This window comes from Oncorhynchus tshawytscha, linkage group LG08, assembly GCF_018296145.1.
Source record: "Oncorhynchus tshawytscha isolate Ot180627B linkage group LG08, Otsh_v2.0, whole genome shotgun sequence".
NCBI classification, from domain to species: domain Eukaryota; kingdom Metazoa; phylum Chordata; class Actinopteri; order Salmoniformes; family Salmonidae; genus Oncorhynchus; species Oncorhynchus tshawytscha.
In genome coordinates this window covers 82798164-82821720 of record NC_056436.1, presented here as the reverse complement: position 1 = coordinate 82821720, position 23557 = coordinate 82798164, and the positions used below count along the sequence as shown (strand labels likewise).

The window sequence follows — 23557 nt, the reverse complement described above, 5'->3', positions numbered from 1 at the left end:
TAACATCAAGCAGGGTCGTAGCCAGAGGCCCTTTACTGATATCAAGCAGGGTAGCCAGAGGCCCTTTACTAATATCAAGCAGGGCCAGAGAGGCCCTTTACTAACATCAAGCAGGGTCGTAGCCAGAGGCCCTTTACTAATATCAAGCAGGGTCGTAGCCAGAGGCCCTTTACTAACATCAACCAGGGTCGTAGCCAGAGGCCCTTTACTGATATCAAGCAGGGTCGTAGCCAGAGGCCCTTTACTGATATCAACCAGGGTCGTAGCCAGAGGCCCTTTACTGACATCAACCAGGGTCGTAGCCAGAGGCCCTTTACTGATATCAAGCAGGGTCGTAGCCAGAGGCCCTTTACTAACATCAAGCAGGGTCGTAGCCAGAGGCCCTTTACTAATATCAACCAGGGTCGTAGCCAGAGGCCCTTTACTGATATCAAGCAGGGTCGTAGCCAGAGGCCCTTTACTGATATCAACCATGGTCGTAGCCAGAGGCCCTTTACTAACATCAAGCAGGGTCGTAGCCAGAGGCCCTTTACTGATATCAACCAGGGTCGTAGCCAGAGGCCCTTTACTGATATCAAGCAGGGTCGTAGCCAGAGGTCCTTTACTGATATCAAGCAGGGTCGTAGCCAGAGGCCCTTTACTAACATCAAGCAGGGTCGTAGCCAGAAGCCCTTTACTGATATCAAGCAGGGTCGTAGCCAGAGGCCCTTTACTAACATCAAGCAGGGTCGTAGCCAGAGGCCCTTTACTGACATCAACCAGGGTCGTAGCCAGAGGCCCTTTACTGATATCAAGCAGGGTCATAGCCAGAGGCCCTTTACTGATATCAACCAGGGTCGTAGCCAGAGGCCCTTTACTGACATCAACCAGGGTCGTAGCCAGAGGCCCTTTACTAACATCAAGCAGGGTCATAGCCAGAGGCCCTTTACTAACATCAAGCAGGGTCGTAGCCAGAGGCCCTTTACTAACATCAACCAGGGTCGTAGCCAGAGGCCCTTTACTGATATCAAGCAGGGTCGTAGCCAGAGGCCCTTTACTAATATCAAGCAGGGTCGTAGCCAGAGGCCCTTTACTGATATCAAGCAGGGTCGTAGCCAGAGGCCCTTTACTGATATCAAGCAGGGTTGTAGCCAGAGGCCCTTTACTGATATCAAGCAGTGTCGTAGCCAGAGGCCCTTCACTGATATCAAGCAGGGTGGTAGCCAGAGGCCCTTTACTAATATCAAGCAGGGTCGTAGCCAGAGGCCCTTCACTGATATCAAGCAGGGTCGTAGCCAGAGGCCCTTTACTAACATCAACCAGGGTCGTAGCCAGGGGCCCTTTACTAACATCAACCAGGGTCGTAGCCAGAGGCCCTTTACTGATATCAACCAGGGTCGTAGCCAGAGGCCCTTTACTGATATCAAGCAGGGTCGTAGCCAGAGGCCCTTCACTGATATCAAGCAGGGTCGTAGCCAGAGGCCCTTTACTAATATCAAGCAGGGTCGTAGCCAGAGGCCCTTTACTAATATCAAGCAGGGTCGTAGCCAGAGGCCCTTTACTGATATCAAGCAGGGTCGTAGCCAGAGGCCCTTTACTAGCATCAACCAGGGTCGTAGCCAGAGGCCCTTTACTAACATCAACCAGGGTCGTAGCCAGAGACCCTTTACTAACATCAAGCAGGCTCGTAGCCAGAGGCCCTTTACTAAAATCAAGCAGGCTCGTAGCCAGAGGCCCTTTACTGATATCAAGCAGGGTCGTAGCCAGAGGCCCTTTACTAACATCAAGCAGGGTCGTAGCCAGAGGCCCTTTACTAACATCAAGCAGGGTCGTAGCCAGAGACCCTTTACTGATATCAACCAGTGTCGTAGCCAGAGGCCCTTTACTGATATCATGCAGGGTCGTAGCCAGAGGCCCTTTACTAACATCAAGCAGGGTCGTAGCCAGAAACCCTTTACTGATATCAACCAGGGTTGTAGCCAGAGGCCCTTTACTGATATCAAGCAGGGTCGTAGCCAGAGGCCCTTTACTAATATCAAGCAGGGTCGTAGCCAGAGCCTGATGATGAGATGCAACAAGGGTGTGCCTGCAACACACCAGGGTCATGAACTTGCGACTCTGCTGGGACATCTGTACACATTCTCCCACTGCGACTCCAGCACTCTCCTTGATATTAAGCCTAATGGTATAAAACCTTGCTTGGTCCTCTCCTCTGAAAGAATTTGGCACGGAGACAGAATAGGAAGTCCCAAAGGAGAGGACCCTCCTCGGTTAGGGACGGACAAGCCTTTTTGTTCGGAGACTCCCCGCAACAAACCCCAAAATATTTGTGGACATCTGCCCTGGGCTCATCTACATGCATAGCCCCAGCCTGGGAGGGGAGGGGGGGTGACCTGCTCAGGAGACAATGGTGCTGCAGTCTGATCTATAGCCACTACTGCCTTTATATTCCAGCTCAAAGAACAGACTGGAAAGAGAGGGGACTAAGGGTATGTCAGGACCTCTTTCCAGGGAGGATTGATACAACTCGCATTTTGGTTTCTCCTCCCTCCAAGCCTCCCAGGAACGATCATTTTTCACCATGCAGGCGACCAGACCTTTGTCCATAAGCTGCTATTCAGGGGAACTTGGCGTTGTGAAGGACAGTGGACACAGAAAACAGGATGGATCCATCTGGATGAAAGGTGGATTTGGTGGTCCCTAAATTATCCACCAAATAGTGATGCTTTTAGCAACACACGTTGAATTTAGATACCTTTTTATGTCAAATTAAATAAAAAAAATTGATTTATACAAATATTGTTTTTTGTGAAAAGCAGCATTTCATTTAGGATTGCTTTGTGAAGTCACTGGGAAAAGTAGCAATCACAAGTAATCCTGAGAAAAACTATCATCCTTAGCCCTGTTGACGTGTGTGTGCGTGTGTGTGTGTGTGTGTGTATAGTAGGAACAATAACACCATCTGCTGGTCTCAACATGAACTGTGTGTGTAAAGTGCATGCTCACAATAAGAGGGGGCTCGCAACACATTTCTTTGTACCCATTCTCCTCCAGTAACATGCCAATATACACTGAACAAAAATAGAAAACTCAACATGCAACAGTTCATACAAAAAAAAGGGAATTCAAATAAATAAATTAGGTCTTAAATGGATGGATTTCACATGACTGGGAATACAGATATGCATCTGTTGGTCACAGATAGCTTTTAGAAAGAGGTAGGGGTGTGGATCAGAAAACCAGTCAGTGTCTGGAGATCACCATTTAACTCAAGCGGCAGAAAAAAAAAATCTCCTTCCCATAGAGTTGTTCAGACTGTTTGTGACCTGTAAACTGTTATCCCACTCCTCTTCAATGGCTGTGCGAAGTTGCTGGATATTGGCAGGAACTGGAACGCTGTCGTACACGTCGATCCAGAGCATCCCGAACATGCTCAATGGGTGACATGTCTGGTGAGTATGCAGGCCATGGAAGAACTGGGACATTTTCAGCTTCCAGGAATTGTGTACAGATAGAGACATGTGGCTGTGCATTATCATGCTGAAACATGAGGTGATGGCGGCAGATGAATGACACAATGGGCCTCAGGATCTCGTCACAGTATCTCTGCATTCAAATCGCCATCGATAAAATGTAATTGTGTTCGTTGTCCGTAGTTTATGCCTGCCCATACCATAATCACCGAGGGGGACTCTGTTCACAACGTTGACATCAGCAAACCACTCAAACCACACCACGCCATACAAGTTGTTGGCCATCTGCCCGAAGAGCACACTTCTCCAGCGTGGCAGTGGCCATTGAAGGTGAACATTTTCCCACTGAAGTTGGTTACGACGCCAAACTGCAGTTGGGTCAAGAGCATGGTGAAGATGAAGAGCACGCAGGTGAGCTTCCCCGAGATGGTTTCTGAGTTTGTGCAGGAATTCTTTGGTTGTTCAAACCCAGTTTCATCAGCTGTCCAGGTGGCTGGTCTCAGATGATCCTGCAGGTGAATATTTTTATTTTACTAGGCAAGTCAGTGAAGAACAAATTCTTACTTACATTTACGGCACACAGGCCAAACCTGGATCGACGCCTGGCCAATTGTGCACCGCCCTATGGGACTCTCAATCAGGCCGGTTGCGATACAGCCAGGGAGGCAGATGTGAAGGTCCTGGACTGCTTACACGCGGGACTGCGGTTGTGAGGCCTGTTGGACATACTGCCAAATTCTCTGAAATGTTGGAGGTAGCTCATGGTAGAGAAATGAACATTTAATTATATGGCAACAGCTCTGGTGGACATTCTCAGGTCATCCCGCAGGTGAAGAAGCCGGATGTGGAGGTCCTGAGCTGGACTGGTTACAGCATAGTCTACGGTTGTGAGGCTGGTTGGACAGACTGCCAAATTCTCTAAAAATGACAGAGGCAGCTTACGGTGGAGAAATGAACATTCAATTCTCTGGCAGACATTCCTGCAGTCAGCATACCAATTGAGACATCTGTGGCATTGTGTTTTGACAAAACAGCACATTTTAGTGGCCTTTTATGGTCCCCCCAGCACAAGGTGCATCTGTGTAATGATCATGCTGTTTAATCAGCTTCTTGATAAGCCATATCTGTCAGGTGGATGGATTATCTTGGCAAAGGAGAAATGCTCACTGACAGGGAAGGAAACACATTTGTTCACAACATTTGAGAAATATGTTTTCAGACACAAAAAAACTGTTCTGGGATCTTTTATTTCAACTCATGAAACGTGGGAACACATTACATGTTGAATTTATATTTTTGTTCATTATACATCCAAGCAATGCAATTATCTGAACATCTGCATGGGAAGCATTTATTAAAAATGATCAACCAAACTCCTTTCTTTCGACACTTGTCCTAATATAATTGGTTACGTTATTTCTTGTCTCTGCATCACAACAGTCGGGGAACCAATCAAAAGACCTGCATCTGAGAGGGATGTCGTCCTATGACTTAACACAAATCAAAAATGTGTCTTGCACTTAACAAATTTAGCAAGACGAGTTATCAGAAAATATTAAAAACAAAACCAGGCATACAAAACTCCCTACATTCTCCAGACCCATTCATGGTTGGTTCCTCCTGGTACAGTACATTGGTTAAAATAAAGAGTTACAAGACTGTATGACTAAACATGAAAGCTTAAAAAAAAAAAAGAAAAAAGACAAAAAAATAATAATTGCTGAAACATCCACTCTTGCGTTACAAACGAACTCTATCCAAGCGTAAACATTTCCAACACTTGTCATCATTCCTAAACAGGAGTCTTCGTCCCTGTGGTACTTTGAGCTTTGGCCTTCTCCTTTTCCAGATGTTTCTGAAAAAGAAAGAAAGAAAAAAGGACAGCATTTAGATTTCAGAACAAAATGTTTTTTTTTTCTGGATGCTGACAACTGTTTGATACAAAGTGACAGACGTATTGGTGTGTGTTGTGTCAGAGCTTTAAATGACTGCTTAAATCTTTTTGGTATATCTGCTAATTGACTAAAATAATGCATTTTTACCTTGAGTTTTTGGTAGTGAGATTGACTGCTGCAGTGAACCTTCTTGGCTGTCTCCTCATTGGAATAGAACAGGAAACAGACTCTACAGTAGTACCCCATCTTCACATATTCAACACCTGCAATCAGACAAGTGTCACTGTGGTGTTTGGTTGGAAGAATTTCACAAAAAAAAAGGTCTACACCTGTTCTATTCAGGGCATGTGACAAATAACATTTGATTTGATGTATTAAATGATATGAAATATGATATAATCTACATGGTCAAAAGTATGTGGACACCTGCTCGTTGAACATTCCCAAAATCATGGGCATTATTATAAAGTTGCCCCACCCCCCTTTCACTGCTATAACAGCCTCCACTCTTCTGGGAAGGCTTTCCACTAGATGTTGGAACATCCATTCAGCCACAAGAGCATTAGTGAGGACGGGCACTGATATTGGGCGATAAGGCCTGGCTCGTAGTCGGCGTTTCGATTCATCCCAAAGGTGTTCGATGGGGTTAAGGTCAGGGCTCTGTGCAGGCCAGTCAAGTTCTTCCACACCGATCTTAACAAACCATTTCTGTATGAACCTCGCTTTGTGCACATGGGGCATTGTCATGCTGAAACAGGAAAGGGCCTTCCCGAAACTGTTGCCACAAAGTTGGAAGCACAGAATTGTCTAGAATGTCATTGTATGCTGTAAGGTTAAGATCTCCCTTCACTGTAACTAAGGGGCCTAGGCCAAACCATGAAAAACAGCCCCAGAACATTATTCCTCCTCCACCAAACATTACAGTTGGCACTATGGATTGGGGCAGGTAGCGTTCTCCTGGCACCCGCCCAACCCAGATTCGTCTGTCGGACTGCCAGATGGTGAAGCGTGATTCATCACTCCAGAGAACGCATTTCCACTGCTCCAGAGTCCAAAGGTGGCGAGCTTTACACCACTCCAGCCGACGCTTGTTATAACGCATGGTGATATTAGGCTCGTGTGAGGCTGTTCGGCCATGGAAACCCATTTCAAGGAGCTCCCGATGAACAGTTCCTGTGCTGAGGCCATTTTGAACTCACAACAGAAGACAGACAATTTCTACGTGCTTCCGAACTCGGCGGCCCCGTTCTGTGAGCTTGTGCGCCCTACCACTTCGTGGTTGAGAAGCTGTTGCTCCTAGATGTTTCCACTTCACAATAACACTTACAGTTGACCTTGGGCAGCTCTAGCAGGGCATAAATTGAAAGTCACTGAGCTCTTCAGTAAGGCCATTCTACTGCCAATGTTTGTCTATGGAGATTGCATGGCGTTTTGCTTGATTTTATACACCGGTCTGCAACAACAAAAAAATGACTGAATCCACTAAATGAAAGGGGTGTCCAGATAGTCTTGTCTATGTAGTGCATATATTTTTAATGCGTTGGACAAGACAAAATAAAATAAAAAGATTCTATATGTTACTTAACAAAGAAAGTATTTCTAGACACATAGAAAACCATTTTCCCCCTCGAGTATTAATCTGAGCATGTCCTTACCCACTGGGTTGTTAGACTCATAAGGCCCCAGAGGAACCGGGCTGGTTGATGAAAGCTTCCCCTCAGCCTGGGATGGTGTGCAGGCAGTCTCTCCATTCTCCTCAACGCTCCTCACACTCACTATGGAAATGGCCGTCTCGTTTTCCTCCATTTTGATGTTCTACGGCACAGAACAATAGAGAGTCAGTTCCTTAAGATACTACTTTTGGTTGACAAACTAAAACGGCCTGGGGTTACATCCCAGAATGGCGTCATATTTTTCATCAGATCATCATAGAGGGATTGCTGATGATGACAGTGAACTACGTTTGACCAAAGCCCCATAGGACTGTGATCTGTAGTAATACACTTTAGTGAATATGGTGACATTTTCAGAACAACCTAAGCCAGATAAACTTACCATGTCAGTGTCAATCTTGTGTACACCTGAGGTCTCAGAGGGTTGACCGTGCTCTCCCTGTACCTCCTCCTCCTTCCTAACCTCTACCTCACTCTGCTCAGTGGGCGTCTCCACCATCTCCTCCTCGTCTTCTTTCTCAGGCTCGTCTGCTGATGAAGATGCCGTCTCCTCTCTGGACTTCTTGACTGGAGGTTCTTCATCCTGTTTGGCTGAGCTTTTGGCTGCGGAGCTCCTGTGGGAGCTTGTTTCACTGCCTGATCGCTCCCTCTTCGACGACCTCTTCTTCTCCTCAGAGTCAGGGGCAGGTGGTCGGTGTCTAGTGTGGGAAAAGAGTATTTCATCTTTAGTGTCGCCATCTTAGTAGTGACAGACATAAGTTGAAATGTACATGGCTCACAGCAATTACGTTAACTGTTGTTTCATTTGACTCACCCGTATTTGAGCTGTTTGTACTTCCTGCTCACGTACACCGTTAGTCGCTTGCCTTCGAATTTAGGGGGTGTGTCCTTGTAGGTCTCAGACATTCTCTCAGCGTCCTCTCCACGTTCCATCTCAATGAAACACTAGAAATTAAATAATTAACAATCAATAGAAATCCACATTTGTTTTGTTTCCCACTCTTTCCAAGAAACTCGAAAAGAGAGAACAAAATATTTCATTACCTCGTTGCGAGATCTGTTCAGGAAATAGCGTCTCACTTTGCCGAACGGTTCAGCAATTTTCAGAAGAGAGGCATCTGAGGATTTGAAGTGGGGAATCTGACCCACGTATACCACTCTCCCACTCTGCAAGAAGAACAAACATTACAAACAACTTCTACTGTAGAAGGCTGACCAACAATCTGCAGGTACGGAGCTCACCTGGATGGTAGCGTATGTCTGTGAATGGTAGATTTTCACAGATTTCCCACACACAGACGGTGTTACATTCCCACTGTAGAAATTGACCATTGCTTTTGCCTCTTCTTCCGAATTGAGTTGCAGAAAGGCCTAGGTTCACCAACAAAGAAAATATACACAATAGTTAAACGTTGTATTCACTATTTTTTTCTTCTTCGCTTTTTAACTGTCCAAATTAATCTATCAACCAACTTTACCTCAGGTCTCACGTCAAGCACCAGGTGCTGAACTACAGTACCGAAGGGTTTGGCCAGGGCCAAGATCTCGTTCAGAAAACCATAGGCTCGTTTAAATCCCACAACGTTGACCACTCTCAATCCCCCAATTCTCTTAGAGCTTCCTGCAAAGAGAGGATGAGGGCGACAATTACACAACTGTTTACTTTCACCCAACAACAGTTGCTGTAGCTTACTTCTTACTTTTCATGTGGGCCGACACTGTAGCAACGGTTTTCAATTCCACAGACGCTAATCAATCAATCATCCTAAATTAAATGATCATGCTAGATAGAGGTGAAGTTAATGTTGTTTACCTGAAGAGGAGTACTTTTCTTTGGATGAGGAGTCCTGTCTCTCCAAGTCCTCGTCCTCTGCCAGCTCATCCAGAGTCACAAAGTCATCCATGTTCTCTGGGAAATCCTGCTCCATGCTGCCCTCCTCCTGACGGAAACGAACAACATGTTAGTTACATATTCAACATAAAGCACCAGTCAAAGGTTTGGAGGCACCTACTCATTCAATAGGTTTTTTCCTTTATTTTTCACTATTTTCTACATTGTAGAATAATAGTGAAGACATCACAACTATGAAATAACACATGGAGTCATGTAGTAACCCCAAAAAAGTGTTAAATCAAAATATATTTTATATTTGAGATTCTTCAAATAGCCATCATTTGCCTTGATGACAGCTTTGCATACTCTTGGCAATTCTCTCAACCAGCTTCACCTGGAATGCTTTTCCAACAGTCTTGAAGGAGTTCGCACTTATTGGCTGCTTTTCCTTCCCTCTGCGGTCCAACTCATCCCAAACCATCTCAATTGGATTGAGGTCGGGTGACTATGGCAGATAGGTCATCTGATGCAGCACTCAATCACTCTGCTTCTTGGTCAAATAGCCCTTACACAGCCTGAAGGTGTGTTTTAGGTCATTGTCCTGTTAAAAAAAACAAATGATAGTGGAACTAAGCCCAAACCAGATGGGATGGCGTATCGCTGCAGAATGCTGTGGTAGCCCTGCGAGTTACATGTACCTTGAATTCTAAATAAATCACTCCCACACCTCTTCCTCCATGCTTCACGGGGGGAATTACACACGTGGAGATCCTCCGTTCACCTACTCAGCATCTAACAAAGACACGGCGGTTGGAACCAAAAATCGCACATTTGTACTAATCAGACCAAAGGACAGATTTCCACCGGTCTAATGTCCATCTCTCGTGTTTCTTGGCCCAAGCAAGTCACTTCTTATTGGTGTCCTTTAGTAGTGGTTTCTTTGCAGCAATTCAACCATGAAGGCCTGATTCACACAGTCTCCTCTGAACAGTTGATGTTGAGATGTGTCTGTTACTTGAACTCGGCAAAACATTTATGTGGGCTGCAATTTGAGGCTGGTAACTCTAATGACCTTGTACTCTGCAGCAGAGGTAACTCTGGGTCTTCCATTCCTGTGGCAGTACTCATGAGAGCCAGTTTCATCACAGCTCTTGCTGGTTTTTGCGACTGCACTTGAAGAAACTTCCAAAGTTCTTGAAATGTTCCGTATTGACTGACCTTCATGTCTTAAAGTAATGAACTGTCGTTGATCTTTGCGTATTTGAGCTGTTCTTGCCATAATATGGACATGGTCTATCTTCTGTATACCAACCCTACCTTGTCACAACACAGATGATTGGCTCAAATGCATTTAGAAGGAAAGAAATGACAAAAATAAACTTTTAACAAGGCACACCTGTTAATTGAAATGCATTCCAGGTGACTACCTCATGAAGCTGGTTGAGAGAATGCCAAGACTGTGCAAAGCTGTCATCAAGGCAAAACATGGCTACTTTGAAGAATCAAACAAAATATGTTTTGAACACTTTTTTGGCTACTACATGATTCCATATGTGTTATTTAATAGTTTTGATGTCTTCACTATTATTCTACAATGTAGAAAATAGTAAAAATAAAAACCCTGGAATGAGTAGGTGTCCCAAAACTATTGACTGGTACTGTATGTCAACATATTAGTTACATATTATAAATACATGCTTACAATATGAACAATATACATTATTTTATTTATTTAAGGGAGATATGACACTGTTCTCAACAGAACAAAAAAACTTGTAAGCAAGACAAATATTTTCTTGGACTGTAAATGTTTTCTGTTGTTGACCTACCTGGTCTGCAGGTAGTTGTTCCTCATGCATCTCTGAGCTCTCTGCTGGCTCTGTCGACGGCATATCATCCTTGTCCTCGGTCTCTGGCTCATCTGTAGTGGCTTCAGTTTCCATCTGTTCACTCTCAGGCTCTCCCTCCGCTTTCTCCTCTGGAGCAGGCACAGTCCCCTCCTCCACCTCTGACCCCTCAGCCTTCTCTGTGACATCACTACTGCTCAGAACCTTGGCAGTGCTCGGAATGTCGTCTGAGTCCGGAGCAGGTTCATTCTCCTCCTGGGATTCCAGACTGGTGTTGGCCGCGGGCTCTGGGTCTTCCGTCACGTCTTCAGCCTTGTCCTCTGACGACCCATCATCACGTGAACCTTGGTCTCCCTCTCCTTTGCACTCCTCAGCGTCATCTCCCTCCATCACACCAGCCACCTCATCACCTGACCCCTCCCCCTCTCCTCCTGACCTCTCCCCCTTTCTCTCTGCACCGCAGTCCTCTCCTTTTGGTGGTTCCTTCTTGTCCTCTTTGGCTTTGCTGCTAGAGGAAGATTTACCACTTCTGGAAGAACTTCTGTCTTTGGGCCCAGTACTACTGTTGCTTCTCCTTCTCTTATCATCCATCAGTTTGTTGGAGCGATTACCCACACTGTTACAGACAGACAACAATCCACAATCAGTACAGCTACCTCTGAAAAAAAGGCCAACTAAGTCCTCTAATGTGATAATGAAGCACTGAATCAATCTTGGGAATTCTTACTTCAAGGTCTTGTACTTGGTACAGATGTTTAAACGGACAGTCTTTCCCTGGATGGTCAGTGGATTCAGAGTGTAGTATTTCACCAACATCTCAGCATCCTCCGCAGATCCCAGCTGAACAAAAGACTAGGAAGACAAACGCTAACGTTTATACATTTTAATCCTTCATGACAGATCCAAAATATAATAAAATAAAAAAATATCCTCATGCCTCAGGCACGTTCACACAGATGAGCAGGGACCCTGGGCATCTTTCTTTTGGTGTATTTCCAGGGTCAGTAGAAAGGCCTCTTTAGTGTCCTAAGCTTTCATAACTGTGACCTTAATTGCCTACCGTCTGTAAGCTGTTAATTGTTCATGTTTCGTTGAACAACCATGGGAAACAGTGTTTAAACCCTCTACAAATGAACCTCTTGAAATCCAAATAACTTCACACAAATTATCTTTGGAAGTCAGGGTCCTGAAAAAGGGACGTTTCTTTTTTTGCTGAGTTTAATAACAAATAATATGCGTCATTTAGCAGACGCTTTTATCCAAACATTAGTATATTATTATTTTATACAGAGAATAAATAGGACTTTTACCTCATCAGTTAGAAACAAGTGTTTCTCCACGGTGCCGAAGCGCCGCGCGATGGTGAGGAGTTCCTGCTTCTTCTCGTTCTCACGCGGCAAGTTGGAGAAGAAGACTACCTGCGATTGGTTCGCCGCCGCCGGCTCTTTGCCTTGTTTCGCCTCCCGGTTGATTCTCTCAGTTCTGCTGTCTTTCTGTATTCAGAGAGAGGAACATATTACGTGTACCGGTTTTGCGTGCATGATCACTGGGGGTCGTTAACGGTCAGCGAAGATAGAAACGGAGCCGAGTGACTTGAGGGATTTTCTTTATACAGTAGATACAGGTAAAAACTAATGAAAAATAGACGAATAATGACAATATTCCAATATTACCTGAATCACCATGAGTTCCTTGGACAGATAACAAGTGATTTGTTTCCCATGCAACACCGCTGGGTTCTGCTGGTAGTAGCTCACCACATCCCTAGCTTCCTTATGAGTCTCCATTTCTAAAAAGGCCTGTGGGAGTAGGAATACGCATCATGAACCCTGTGCTACAGGACCAGTCATCGGGTGCTCTAATACAACGACGTCATCCGTTTACTCCTGTTAAAATGGGTAATAGGAGCAAGTCAAGTGTTTGAAAGAGTTTGCGTTGCGATCTATACATTTCCAGTTGTACTGTAATACATTAGTTAATAAAGCAGAAATGATTTATACATTGTAATAAGAGGAAAGTGGTCTGAAAACACAAAAAGGGGGTGGTTTCCTGGACACTCCAATTAAGAATCTTTACAGTCAACGACTAGGGGCGTCTTCTCTCAAAAGCATGTGTGGGCACAAAAAAAAATAAAAAAAAGACAACCTCGCGTGAGACAGTTTCCCCTGCAAAGATGGGTATTTATCAAGTTTGAACTTGAGGGGGAAAGCGTGCGTATTTCCACTCACTTCTCAGACCATGGATATGCAGAACTTCTAGTGGTTGATCAATTGCATTGCAAGCAAATATTGTTTTTTTTAGGGGGGTAAATGAAGTGTTTGAGGCACGGGAATTCAAATAATGGTCGGCCAATAAAAACAGAATGTAGGTCTGGTGTGGAAACAGATGTAATTGTAGTTTGCAGTTGGGGAAGGAGATTGCATAGCAGCATATTAACGGATATAGTTCTATCATGTTTTTATTTGGTCAGAAATTTTAGTTTAAAATGTCACTGCAAAATATTTAAACATTCTGCCCACACCTCTACAGAAATGTGATCAAATTTACCATCGTGCTTTAAAAAAAATATATAAAAAAAAACTCATGACCCAGTTATAGCATTTCTGAATCACACAGCAAACAAGGGTGTTTTTACTGTTTACATTAAAGGGTGAACGGAGGCTGTTTTCCAGGCGGGGCTGTAACGCTTGTTCACGAGCGCAGAAATACAGTATGGCTCTGAATTATCAAGAAAAAATAAAATGTTTGATAAATCCCATTAGTTTGTTGCGCACGCAAATCCTAGAATCTCCACGTACGCCCAGAATTGAACATGCCCCTGGCAAGGTGGCACAAAGAGTCGTGCTTTACCTTGTTCTTCAGTACCAGGTGTTCACAGAGAGTTCCAAAGGGTTCAACCAGGGCGAACAGGGCTTTGTTAGACAGAGGACTCCTGTCATATTTGGCCACCACGACTTTGCTTCTGATCTGATGAGGAGAACAGTTACAAAACAGGTTGAATCCATCACTTTCACACCTAAGACATACCAGTAAAAATACATTTGTTTTTGATGAGGAGTTACCTGGTCACTGTATTGCAGTAAAAAGATTGTATTTGATCAAGATAATATCATGACAAATAAAACACATTACCTGTTTAAGTGCCATAGAGTGTTGATGTGGCTTGCCTGATCCAACATTAGATCCAGCACCACCACCTAAACAGACATAAGAGGTTATTTTTTATTTATTTATATATACACACACAGAGGTTTTAATATATATACAGTGCCTTGCGAAAGTATTCGGCCCCCTTGAACTTTGCGACCTTTAGCCACATTTCAGGCTTCAAACATAAAGATACAAAACTGTATTTTTTTGTGAAGAATCAACAACAAGTGGGACACAATCATGAAGTGGAACGACATTTATTGGATATTTCAAACTTTTTTAACAAATCAAAAACTGAAAAATTGGGCGTGCAAAATTATTCAGCCCCCTTAAGTTAATACTTTGTAGCGCCACCTTTTGCTGCGATTACAGCTGTAAGTCGCTTGGGGTATGTCTCTATCAGTTTTGCACATCGAGAGACTGACATTTTTCCCATTCCTCCTTGCAAAACAGCTCGAGCTCAGTGAGGTTGGATGGAGAGCATTTGTGAACAGCAGTTTTCAGTTCTTTCCACAGATTCTCGATTGGATTCAGGTCTGGACTTTGACTTGGCCATTCTAACACCTGGATATGTTTATTTTTTAACCATTCCATTGTAGATTTTGCTTTATGTTTTGGATCGTTGTCTTGTTGGAAGACAAATCTCCATCCCAGTCTCAGGTTCTCTTCCAGAATGGTCCTGTATTTGGCTCCATCCATCTTCCCATCAATTTTAACCATCTTCCCTGTCCCTGCTGAAGAAAAGCAGGCCCAAACCATGATGCTGCCACCACCATGTTTGACAGTGGGGATGTTGTGTTCAGGGTGATGAGCTGTGTTGCTTTTACGCCAAACATAACGTTTTGCATTGTTGCCAAATGTTCAATTTTGGTTTCATCTGACCAGAGCACCTTCTTCCACATGTTTGGTGTGTCTCCCAGGTGGCTTGTGGCAAACTTTAAACGACACTTTTTATGGATATCTTTAAGAAATGGCTTTCTTCTTGCCACTCTTCCGTAAAGGCCAGATTTGTGCAATATACGACTGATTGTTGTCCTATGGACAGAGTCTCCCACCTCAGCTGTAGATCTCTGCAGTTCATCCAGAGTGATCATGGGCCTCTTGGCTGCATCTCTGATCAGTCTTCTCCTTGTATGAGCTGAAAGTTTAGAGGGACAGCCAGGTCTTGGTAGATTTGCAGTGGTCTGATACTCCTTCCATTTCAATATTATCGCTTGCACAGTGCTCCTTGGGATGTTTAAAGCTTGGGAAATCTTTTTGTATCCAAATCCGGCTTTAAAACTTCTTCACAACAGTATCTCGGACCTGCCTGGTGTGTTCCTTGTTCTTCATGATGCTCTCTGCGCTTTTAACGGACCTCTGAGACTATCACAGTGCAGGTGCATTTATACAGAGACTTGATTACACACAGGTGGATTGTATTTATCATCATTAGTCATTTAGGTCAACATTGGATCATTCAGAGATCCTCACTGAACTTCTGGAGAGAGTTTGCTGCACTGAAAGTAAAGGGGCTGAATAATTTTGCGCGCCCAATTTTTCAGTTTTTGATTTGTTAAAAAAGTTTGAAATATCCAATAAATGTCGTTCCACTTCATGATTGTGTCCCACTTGTTGTTGATTCTTCACAAAAAATACAGTTTTATATCTTTATGTTTGAAGCCTGAAATGTGGCAAAAGGTCGCAAAGTTCAAGGGGGCCGAATACTTTCGCAAGGCACTGTGTATATATATATATATATATATATATATACACACACACATACATACATACATACATACATATGGCTTTTCAAGGACCCACAGTCACTTAAATTACAACATGGTAGTAGCCAGCTAACCAAAACATGGATTACTCTCTTCCTTTGTCCCTAGACTGATTACAGGGTCAGGAAGCCAATATGTCATTTAGTAATTTGGGTGAACTAGGCCTATCCCTTTAATGACAATAACATGGTAATGAATACAGAAATTAAATCAGTAAGGTGACAGGAATAAGTATACATTGGTGGCATCCGAGGAAAAAAAGGCACCCTATGCCCTAAATAGTGCACTACTTTTGGTCAGAGCCCTATGGAACCCTAATCAAAAGTAGTGCACTAAAGGGGAATCGGATTCCATTTCAGACACGGACACAATCTTTCACACAAACACAGCATTACCCCAACCGGAGCTCATGCGCCCTCCTCCAGCCTGCTGCCTTTCAGCCATGGGGATTGGTCCCAGAAGACCGGCTGATTGATTGGTGGTCTCCAGTAGATGAGACCCACCGCTGAAAAAGGGACAAACATGAGATTCAGTCTAATTACATAAGACTGATTCAGCTACGTATTTTAAAGTGCAACTTCACTTCCTGATTTGGCCTCGTTTTATATTTGGTTCATTAAGAAATGCTATTGTCCATGACTTAATTCAAACTCGAGTTGGTTTTGGGGGTGTGGTTGTCTCATGTGTGTGTGTGTGTGTGTTCGCAGTTGACAAGAGTTTTAAAAAAATGATTTAGACAATCAACTTTAGCTGACTGGTATGCGACGGTGGTAAATTTGGTTTGAATTTGGATAGCCTATCCCCGGGGCTAGTTAGGGGCCATCAATAAATTACACAATGTAAATTAGATAATATTCTCATTCTTTTTTAGTTCTCAATAAATGCTTTCAATATTTGTAAATTAATTTCTACAATTTATAGTTGGTTTGAGTTTAAGTCACTGAAATTTCAAGATATTGTCCCATTTTATCGATGGTACCTAATGAGCCCCATAGGGATATCCAAAGTCAACCCAAATTTACCGAAGGGATTCCAATCGGGTCAAGAGCAGCTCCAGATGTATAATTTCTAGTGTGATGCCAGCTGTCGGCAGGATTAAAACAAAGCCAGCCTTCGTTTATGTTGTGATGCAGTCAAGGACCACAAGCCTCACAAAACAAAAAAAAACACACACAAAAAAAACTTTGTTTTGGACAAGACGGACTTTATGACCAAAATGACCGTATTTATACTTTGTAGTCAATGTTGACGTTAGAATAAATGTTTCACACTCATAGATGCCACATAGGCTGTTTTCTAAATGAGAAGTGTTTTTTTTTTAAAGGGGAGGTACTCTTTAAAGTCAAAACACCTGAAAGGTTTCTTGTTAACTGGTTTATGTTCTTTATCAACTCTTGGGACTAATATTTGCAAACATGTTATAACTGGCGTGTGTGTGTGTGTGAGAAAGAGAGAGCGATAGCGTGTGCGGGAAAGTGAGACACATACCTTCTGCTTGTGGCCATGTGTGGATCCCATTCTGGGTACCTAATGGTCATGAGAGAACATTGGCCAAAAATCATTGATGGTTCACACAATTTTATTTTAAAATATTTATTTTTCCCTCTCTTCATGCTTTTTTTCAAGCAGGCAGGGTAAAAGTTGTACACAGACGTTTCAGTGTGTATCACATTCCTCAGTGGGTATCTGAACTTTAGTCAAAACAACCTTGTTGCGAAAAGGTCTTTACATAACGTAGTGTGTTTGAAGAGGAAATGTAACTTACATTTGCAGGAGGAGCCTCTGGTTTTCTGTATGGCGTAATCCATCTGTGTGCTGGTTCCACTCCTGCAGACCAAGACAACCACAGGATGAGTGACTGATTTACTGAAGACATACACTGTATACATTAATTGGCTCCCACACCAATTAGAAAGCAAAAGGGTGATTCAACTACGGCTCTTCAAAAAAAAGGAGAAAGAAGCTGAATAAGTGGAGATATGATGCTACTATAAAACAGACTTGTTGAATCATTACTTAGTGTACTGTAGGATTGGCTTTTCATCACTTGATAAATCAAAAGATATAAAAGATTTGATTTATAAAATTCAAAAAGTGGTCTTGAATTGAACGTGTCCGTGTGTTTATGAGAGTAGCAATCAAACTGAGATCAGAGTAGACGGTGTGAAATAGACAGGTAAAGTGGAAAATGAATTGGAGTTAATACTCACCATGGTAGAGTGCACGTCAAAATCACAAAGAGAGCACACATGGGGAAACATGTGAGGTATAACTCCTAAGAAGTCCTGCACTTTGCCTTGGGACGGGGATCCCATTCTCCTGGTCATAAAGACATTGTCTGCCGCTGAAGGGGGACCCATGCCCATACCGCTGTAGCGATCACGGGAAAGATCTGAATACCACCCCGGATCTCTTCCACCACTGCCGTGGCCATAGTCGAGTTCGTACCTTCCAGCTGAAGTGTCTTGGATGGAATTGTAGCCCAAGTCTCCTTGCTGAGTGTGGGCCGAAGCTTGCCCCATGGAACCACCCAGTTTGCCAACACGCATGTCATCCCAGTCGTCTCTGCTGGCTCTGTATGAGGGCTCAGAGGAGAGCCCGGACAGGTCCCCTCTAGAGTTGCCTGCCATGCGTCTGTCAGAATCCACCTTCCGGTTCTTAAGCTGCATTATAAGGTGAGGCAAGGTCTCCACACTAATGTTGTCTTCTGGGATCTGTGCCAGCACGTCCAGGTCAGCGGGCGAGAGGCCCAAGCTGGAAAACAGCTTTATGGAGTTGCCAATGTGGCTGCTGCCGCCACCACGACGGGACAGCTGCGGGTCACACTCACCACCACCCATACCCGAGGACATGCCGTGCAACTGTCTGGAGGTTGAGCCATGATGGAGACTGTCTGAACGCTGTTCATTCATGCTGAAGTTGAGGGTCTCAGCAGCAGCCAGAAGCCCGCGTCCCACAGCAAAGCCTTTCTGAGAGCTATCAGATGGAATCTTCTGGGACATGGCAATCCTCAAAATGGCTGACGAGCTCTAAACTAACTCAATGTGAGATTACACAGCACAAACAGAATAAGGAAGCAGTTAAAGCGAGGGCCAATTTAGAAGTCTTTTGAACGAAGAGAAGATTCGGTCAATTCAAAAACTGACAACGACGTGGCAACAAGTCAACGTGGATGAGGAAAAAGGGAAAACTCTCCTCTTCATCTGATGGAATATTTCTGCAGAAACATAATGGTGAAAGTGTAGGGTGTAAGTTCTTGTCTGCCACCTTCCTCCACAGTTAGCATGGGGATATGGAGGTGCAAAACAACACTGTCTGCAGCCAGGTTCAGGTAGCCTACAATGTACATAGAGCAAGTGTAGAGAGAACAGCCCAATTTAAATAGTCAATTGAACTGTGTTCAGAATCAGAATGTTAGGTTTATATGAAAGGAACAGGAAGAACCATTTATTAAAGCATTGAAGAGAGACCACTCACAGAAAAGGAGGGAAATGTACAGTAAAGCTTCAGACGTGAATTGACCTCATACGAAAGTAGAGGAAGATATACAGTAGCATTAACTGTATGTCATAGCCAGAAGAGAAGATATATCAAACATGGCTTCATCTTCATAGAGAAAGGGTAATGCACCAAGTGACCAACAAATTGTCCTAACTGCAGTTTGGACACAACTTGAAAAAGAGCTTTAAAAAATATTTAGTTACAAGGTTACAATGATTTAAAAAAAGGGAATTTGAATCCAGTCTCTGGATCCTGCTATAGCAAAGACAACAGTATAGACAATGTATCGCAACATTAGCTACTCAAGTTGCTAACTAACACGAGATGCAGTTGGCTCTTGCGGTTGCAAGAGCTGATTTTTTCTGCTTTTTGTCTGTGCTGCCAAAAACATATGTACTCAGTATGTGAATATTTGCTGAATGTTGTGCGTACAAGATATAACTAAAAACGTTTAGTTTGAAGATGATAGTAGCCAACTAAAATGTTAATAGATAACAGCAGCATAACATATATTTGATGTGAAAGGCAAGGCCTCTGGCCTAGTTAGCTTACGAAGCTAATTTGATGGCACCGAGCTTGCATGTTTTCATCATGAGGTGTAATATTATGCTAAAAAAATAAATAAAGGAGCTCAATATAAACAAGATATATTCGTAATATGTAACGTTAGTTATTTTACAGTCAAACGAAGATTTCCCGAATGTAGGGAACTGAGGTTTATTGTCCTTACCTGCGCAGGGTGGGCTCACACGGCGTTGAAGCTCTATAACGAGAGTCGCAGGGAGGATGCGCCCTGGTCACATGGGAAGGTCATACGATTCGTCCAATCGCTGACGCTCAAACGTGTAAACAGCCTCAGCGGCCATTATTGCTCACTTGTCTTGGAAATAAAGAGTTGGAGAACAAAACAAAAGCAACAACGGACAGCTTTGAACCTTCACCTGGTAAATTGACCTTTATGAAATATATCGTAACGTTATATTAACATTGATGTGGTCCATATAAAACAGAAATGTGTGTGCCTAGTTGCTGCTTTAAGCCTTTATAAGCGAGTCGTCTTAAGAAAGGTAGACGAGTTTCTTTAAATAAATATAACCTTTATTTAACTAGGCAAGTCAGTTAAGAAGAAATTCTTATTTACAATGACGGCCTACACCCCAAACCCGGGCGACGCTGGGCCAATTGTGCGCCTATGGGACTCCCAATCACGGCCGGTTGTGTTACAGCCTGGATTCGAACCAGGGTGTCTGTAGTGACGCCTCGAGCACTGAGATGCAGTGCCTTAGACCGCTGCGCCACTCGGAAGCCCAAAACTATAACCACAGTGTTGCTATCATTTTGAACTGTACTGTGTTTTTTTTTTCTGAGTTGTTGATTGTATTTTGCTGTGTCTTATTATTACTGTGTTCTGAAATATTGTAATTGTTCTTGTGTTGGTCTATTTTTGAAGATACAACTAACTTACCTCATCTTTGTTACAGCCAAAATGAAAGACCCAAGTCGCATCAACAACACCCCAAGCCTCAGCAACAGCGAACTTATCCTACACGGACAGTTCATCAATGATGACAATCCTTTTGCTGAATACATGTGGATGGAGAACGAGGAGGAATTCAACAGACAGGTACTCTACTTATTCTGCCTATTGATCAGGTACTAGATTAGGTAGCTAGTTGATTTAATATTTAATGCCTATTCCACATACAAAGAATTAGCTGTTTTTGTAATAGCAATGTATCATTATTTCAGTAATTTAGTGTTTTGCGAAGAGTGGGTGTCTAAATAATTTTGAATGCTTTGTCCCCAGATTGAGGAGGAGCTGTGGGAGGAGGAGTTCATTGAGCAGTGTTTCCAGGAGATGTTGGAGGAAGAGGAGAACGAATGGTTCATCCCAGCAAGAGATCTCCCTCTAACCCTCGGTCAACTCCAGAACCAACTCAACCTACTGGTCCTCTGTGACACAGGCATTGTCGACGGCCTGGCGGTAAATGTTTCAGTGATTTTGTTTGTCCAGGTTTCCTTAAAGTAAAGTCTGTGGAAAGTAGCCATTTTAGTTGGCCTAGTCCTATTCTTTTGTAGGGAACCATTCAGGATCAGGTGGCTTGCCAGGCTAGTCTCATGTGGCCATCCTTCAAAATGTTGTCTCTCCGACTCATGAAAAGCCTGTGTTTCTGAGGCTAGCCTAGTCCCAGATATGTATGTGCTTTCTTGCCACCACATTTCAAGTTTTATTAGTCGTATTTCCAAAGGATACACCGTCCAACGAAATGTTTACTTGCATGTTCCTTCTTGACAATGCAACAACAATAAGAAATAATAAAAGATAAGAATACAAACAAAGTATATTTCTCAGTAGAATAGAAGAACATTTTGAGCATACGTATAAAGTTAGATTTTTGTCTTGTTTGGCATGAGGAGTTGGCAAGATAACACAGGTTGGAACATACTTTACTAAGAGTAGGCCTATAATATCTCCATTTGTTTGGATTGAATCATCTCTGTAAGCTTTGATGACATTTTCCCTCATGTTTTTTTCCCCTCTTTAGATCAACAGCAATTTGAACCCTGAAGCACAGGAATTCGTACCAGGGTTGAAGCACTGAGACTAGTCCTCTGATGAACGAATCATCTGTCCACACCGAAGCCAGTGTAGGAAGATCTGTTGGAGTTCTGTTACTCTGTTGCACTTAATGTGTTGCCAAAGTTTTCCAGCTAGCCCTGCATGTTTAACGTTTGAATAATGTTGTGTATATAAATCATATGTTTGTTGTAACTCTTCTGAATGTAAAAACAGGGTAGGAACCAGAATACTTTTTACTTGTATTTCTTATTTGAATATTATAGGCCTATGTTATGTAGGTTGTTCTAACATACCTGCCCCATCCAATAATACTTTTCTGTTCAATCAAAACTAGTGGTTCATCTCAATCACAAGATGTATTTTTCATTAGATCTTTGTTTGCGTTATGAATTCAGTAAGAAAGTGCAGAGAACATATTTCTTTATACAGTCTCATTTTGTTGAAATGCAGTTTGCTATGAGATTAATATGTAATATCTTAGCTGGGTTTAAAGCTGGATGTTATAAATTAGATTACCTACTTTATAATATGTCTCTTATTTGTTTGTGTTCTACATTTTACTTTCTTTTCAGAGTCTGAAATGCCAGGCTTATTTTAGATTTTATTTTCATTGTACCTCTTCTTCCTGACATTATCTTTCAGAGCCTGGAGCTTGAAATCCTACTGCCATGTCGATGTTGACTTTAGTTTTTGCACCTAAAAGGAAAACTACTGTATAAAAACTTACCAAAACTATTGTACAAAAATCAAAATGTTTTTTTCTTTAGGTATTTGAAAATAAATGTTGGACTATATATTTTGTGATTTCACACAACAAATCATGGCCCCTGATCAATTCATACTCTTGTTTTATATATAGCAAACAAACTGCACTCGATTCTTATGGGTGCGTTCGTAAATTCGCGCTGGCTCTATACTCCGATTTCATAATACTCTCGTCTGAGAGTGACAGAGCGCAAAATGATTTGTGAATTTACGCTCAACACCGGTAGAATATGGTCGGTGTCAGTAAAATGTTGCCAGCAGCACAGTTACAGCCACCAACGCTCTGGATAACATGAAAACAGCTCTGCTATGGCAAATAAAATAGTCAGTGAGGTGTTCTCTCATTTGTGTCTGGAAGTAGTTAGCTTGACTGCGGTTGTGAGGTCCGACCGCTCGGTTCAACCCCACTCCTCGGCCAGAGCGTCCAGTGTACGCTCTGAATTGACATCCTGACAACGCTTTGAATGTACGAACCGCCAGAGCGCACTCTGGAAATGCAGATACATTTTTACGAAAACACACTACTTTTAAAAAAAAAGTGGTTACTTCCGGTTCCGGTTTAGACGCCTGGGAAGCTAGCTAGCTACTTCGATACAGGTTTCAGTAAGATACTTAACGAATTAACGTATATGTCGACATTTTATGTTTGTATGTATTCACAAATTTTCTTTAAAAAAAAAAAATGCTAACGTGAGAGGAAAGTAGCTAGTTGACGTTAGCTTTGCTAGCTTAGCCACTGTCCGTTTCAAGTAAATGTAAACAGCAACGTTATGCTTTTAATAATTTCGATGACCTTTCCCAATAGCCTAATATTGAATCCATCTTCCCTAGATTGCTTCTTCGACCCATCATCTCTTCACTGGCAACTTTCTCAACAGAGATTAGATACGTTTACGTTCCAGCATGTCTCACAACTACTCCTACAGACGACCACCACCAGCTAAAGGTCTAAGACCCAGCTCTTTCGACTCTCCAGATCACCTGCACCCTGGAGACCACAGTCACAATGTTTACAGATCGTGCCCGGAGTCACCGTCTCATTCCACAATACCATCCTACCCATACTCCTCATCCAGAGCCTCCGCTGCCACCG

General features: G+C 43.0%; 2 protein-coding genes across 2 annotated transcripts; one reads left to right on the top strand and one right to left on the bottom strand.

Annotated features, from left to right (window-relative positions):
- Positions 1-4680: 4680 nt before the first annotated feature.
- matr3l1.2 (matrin 3-like 1.2) lies at positions 4681-19982 on the bottom strand. Its single transcript, XM_024428707.2, has 20 exons — positions 19849-19982; positions 17828-18834; positions 17383-17444; positions 17106-17144; positions 16013-16122; positions 13834-13898; positions 13552-13668; positions 12375-12500; positions 12012-12194; positions 11429-11553; positions 10684-11317; positions 8834-8960; positions 8499-8641; positions 8263-8391; positions 8065-8187; positions 7835-7965; positions 7403-7718; positions 7003-7162; positions 5495-5610; positions 4681-5307 (listed from the first exon to the last, which is right to left on the bottom strand). Exons 2-20 carry the CDS (start codon positions 18617-18619, stop codon positions 5245-5247), a joined length of 3561 nt encoding a protein of 1186 aa, XP_024284475.1. The 5' UTR covers positions 18620-18834; positions 19849-19982; the 3' UTR covers positions 4681-5244.
- LOC112255870 (polyadenylate-binding protein-interacting protein 2) lies at positions 19946-22493 on the top strand. The gene is made up of 4 exons (XM_024428708.2): positions 19946-20062; positions 20600-20742; positions 20926-21102; positions 21665-22493. Exons 2-4 carry the CDS (start codon positions 20605-20607, stop codon positions 21719-21721), a joined length of 372 nt encoding a protein of 123 aa, XP_024284476.1. The 5' UTR covers positions 19946-20062; positions 20600-20604; the 3' UTR covers positions 21722-22493.
- The last annotated feature ends 1064 nt before the right edge of the window (positions 22494-23557 follow it).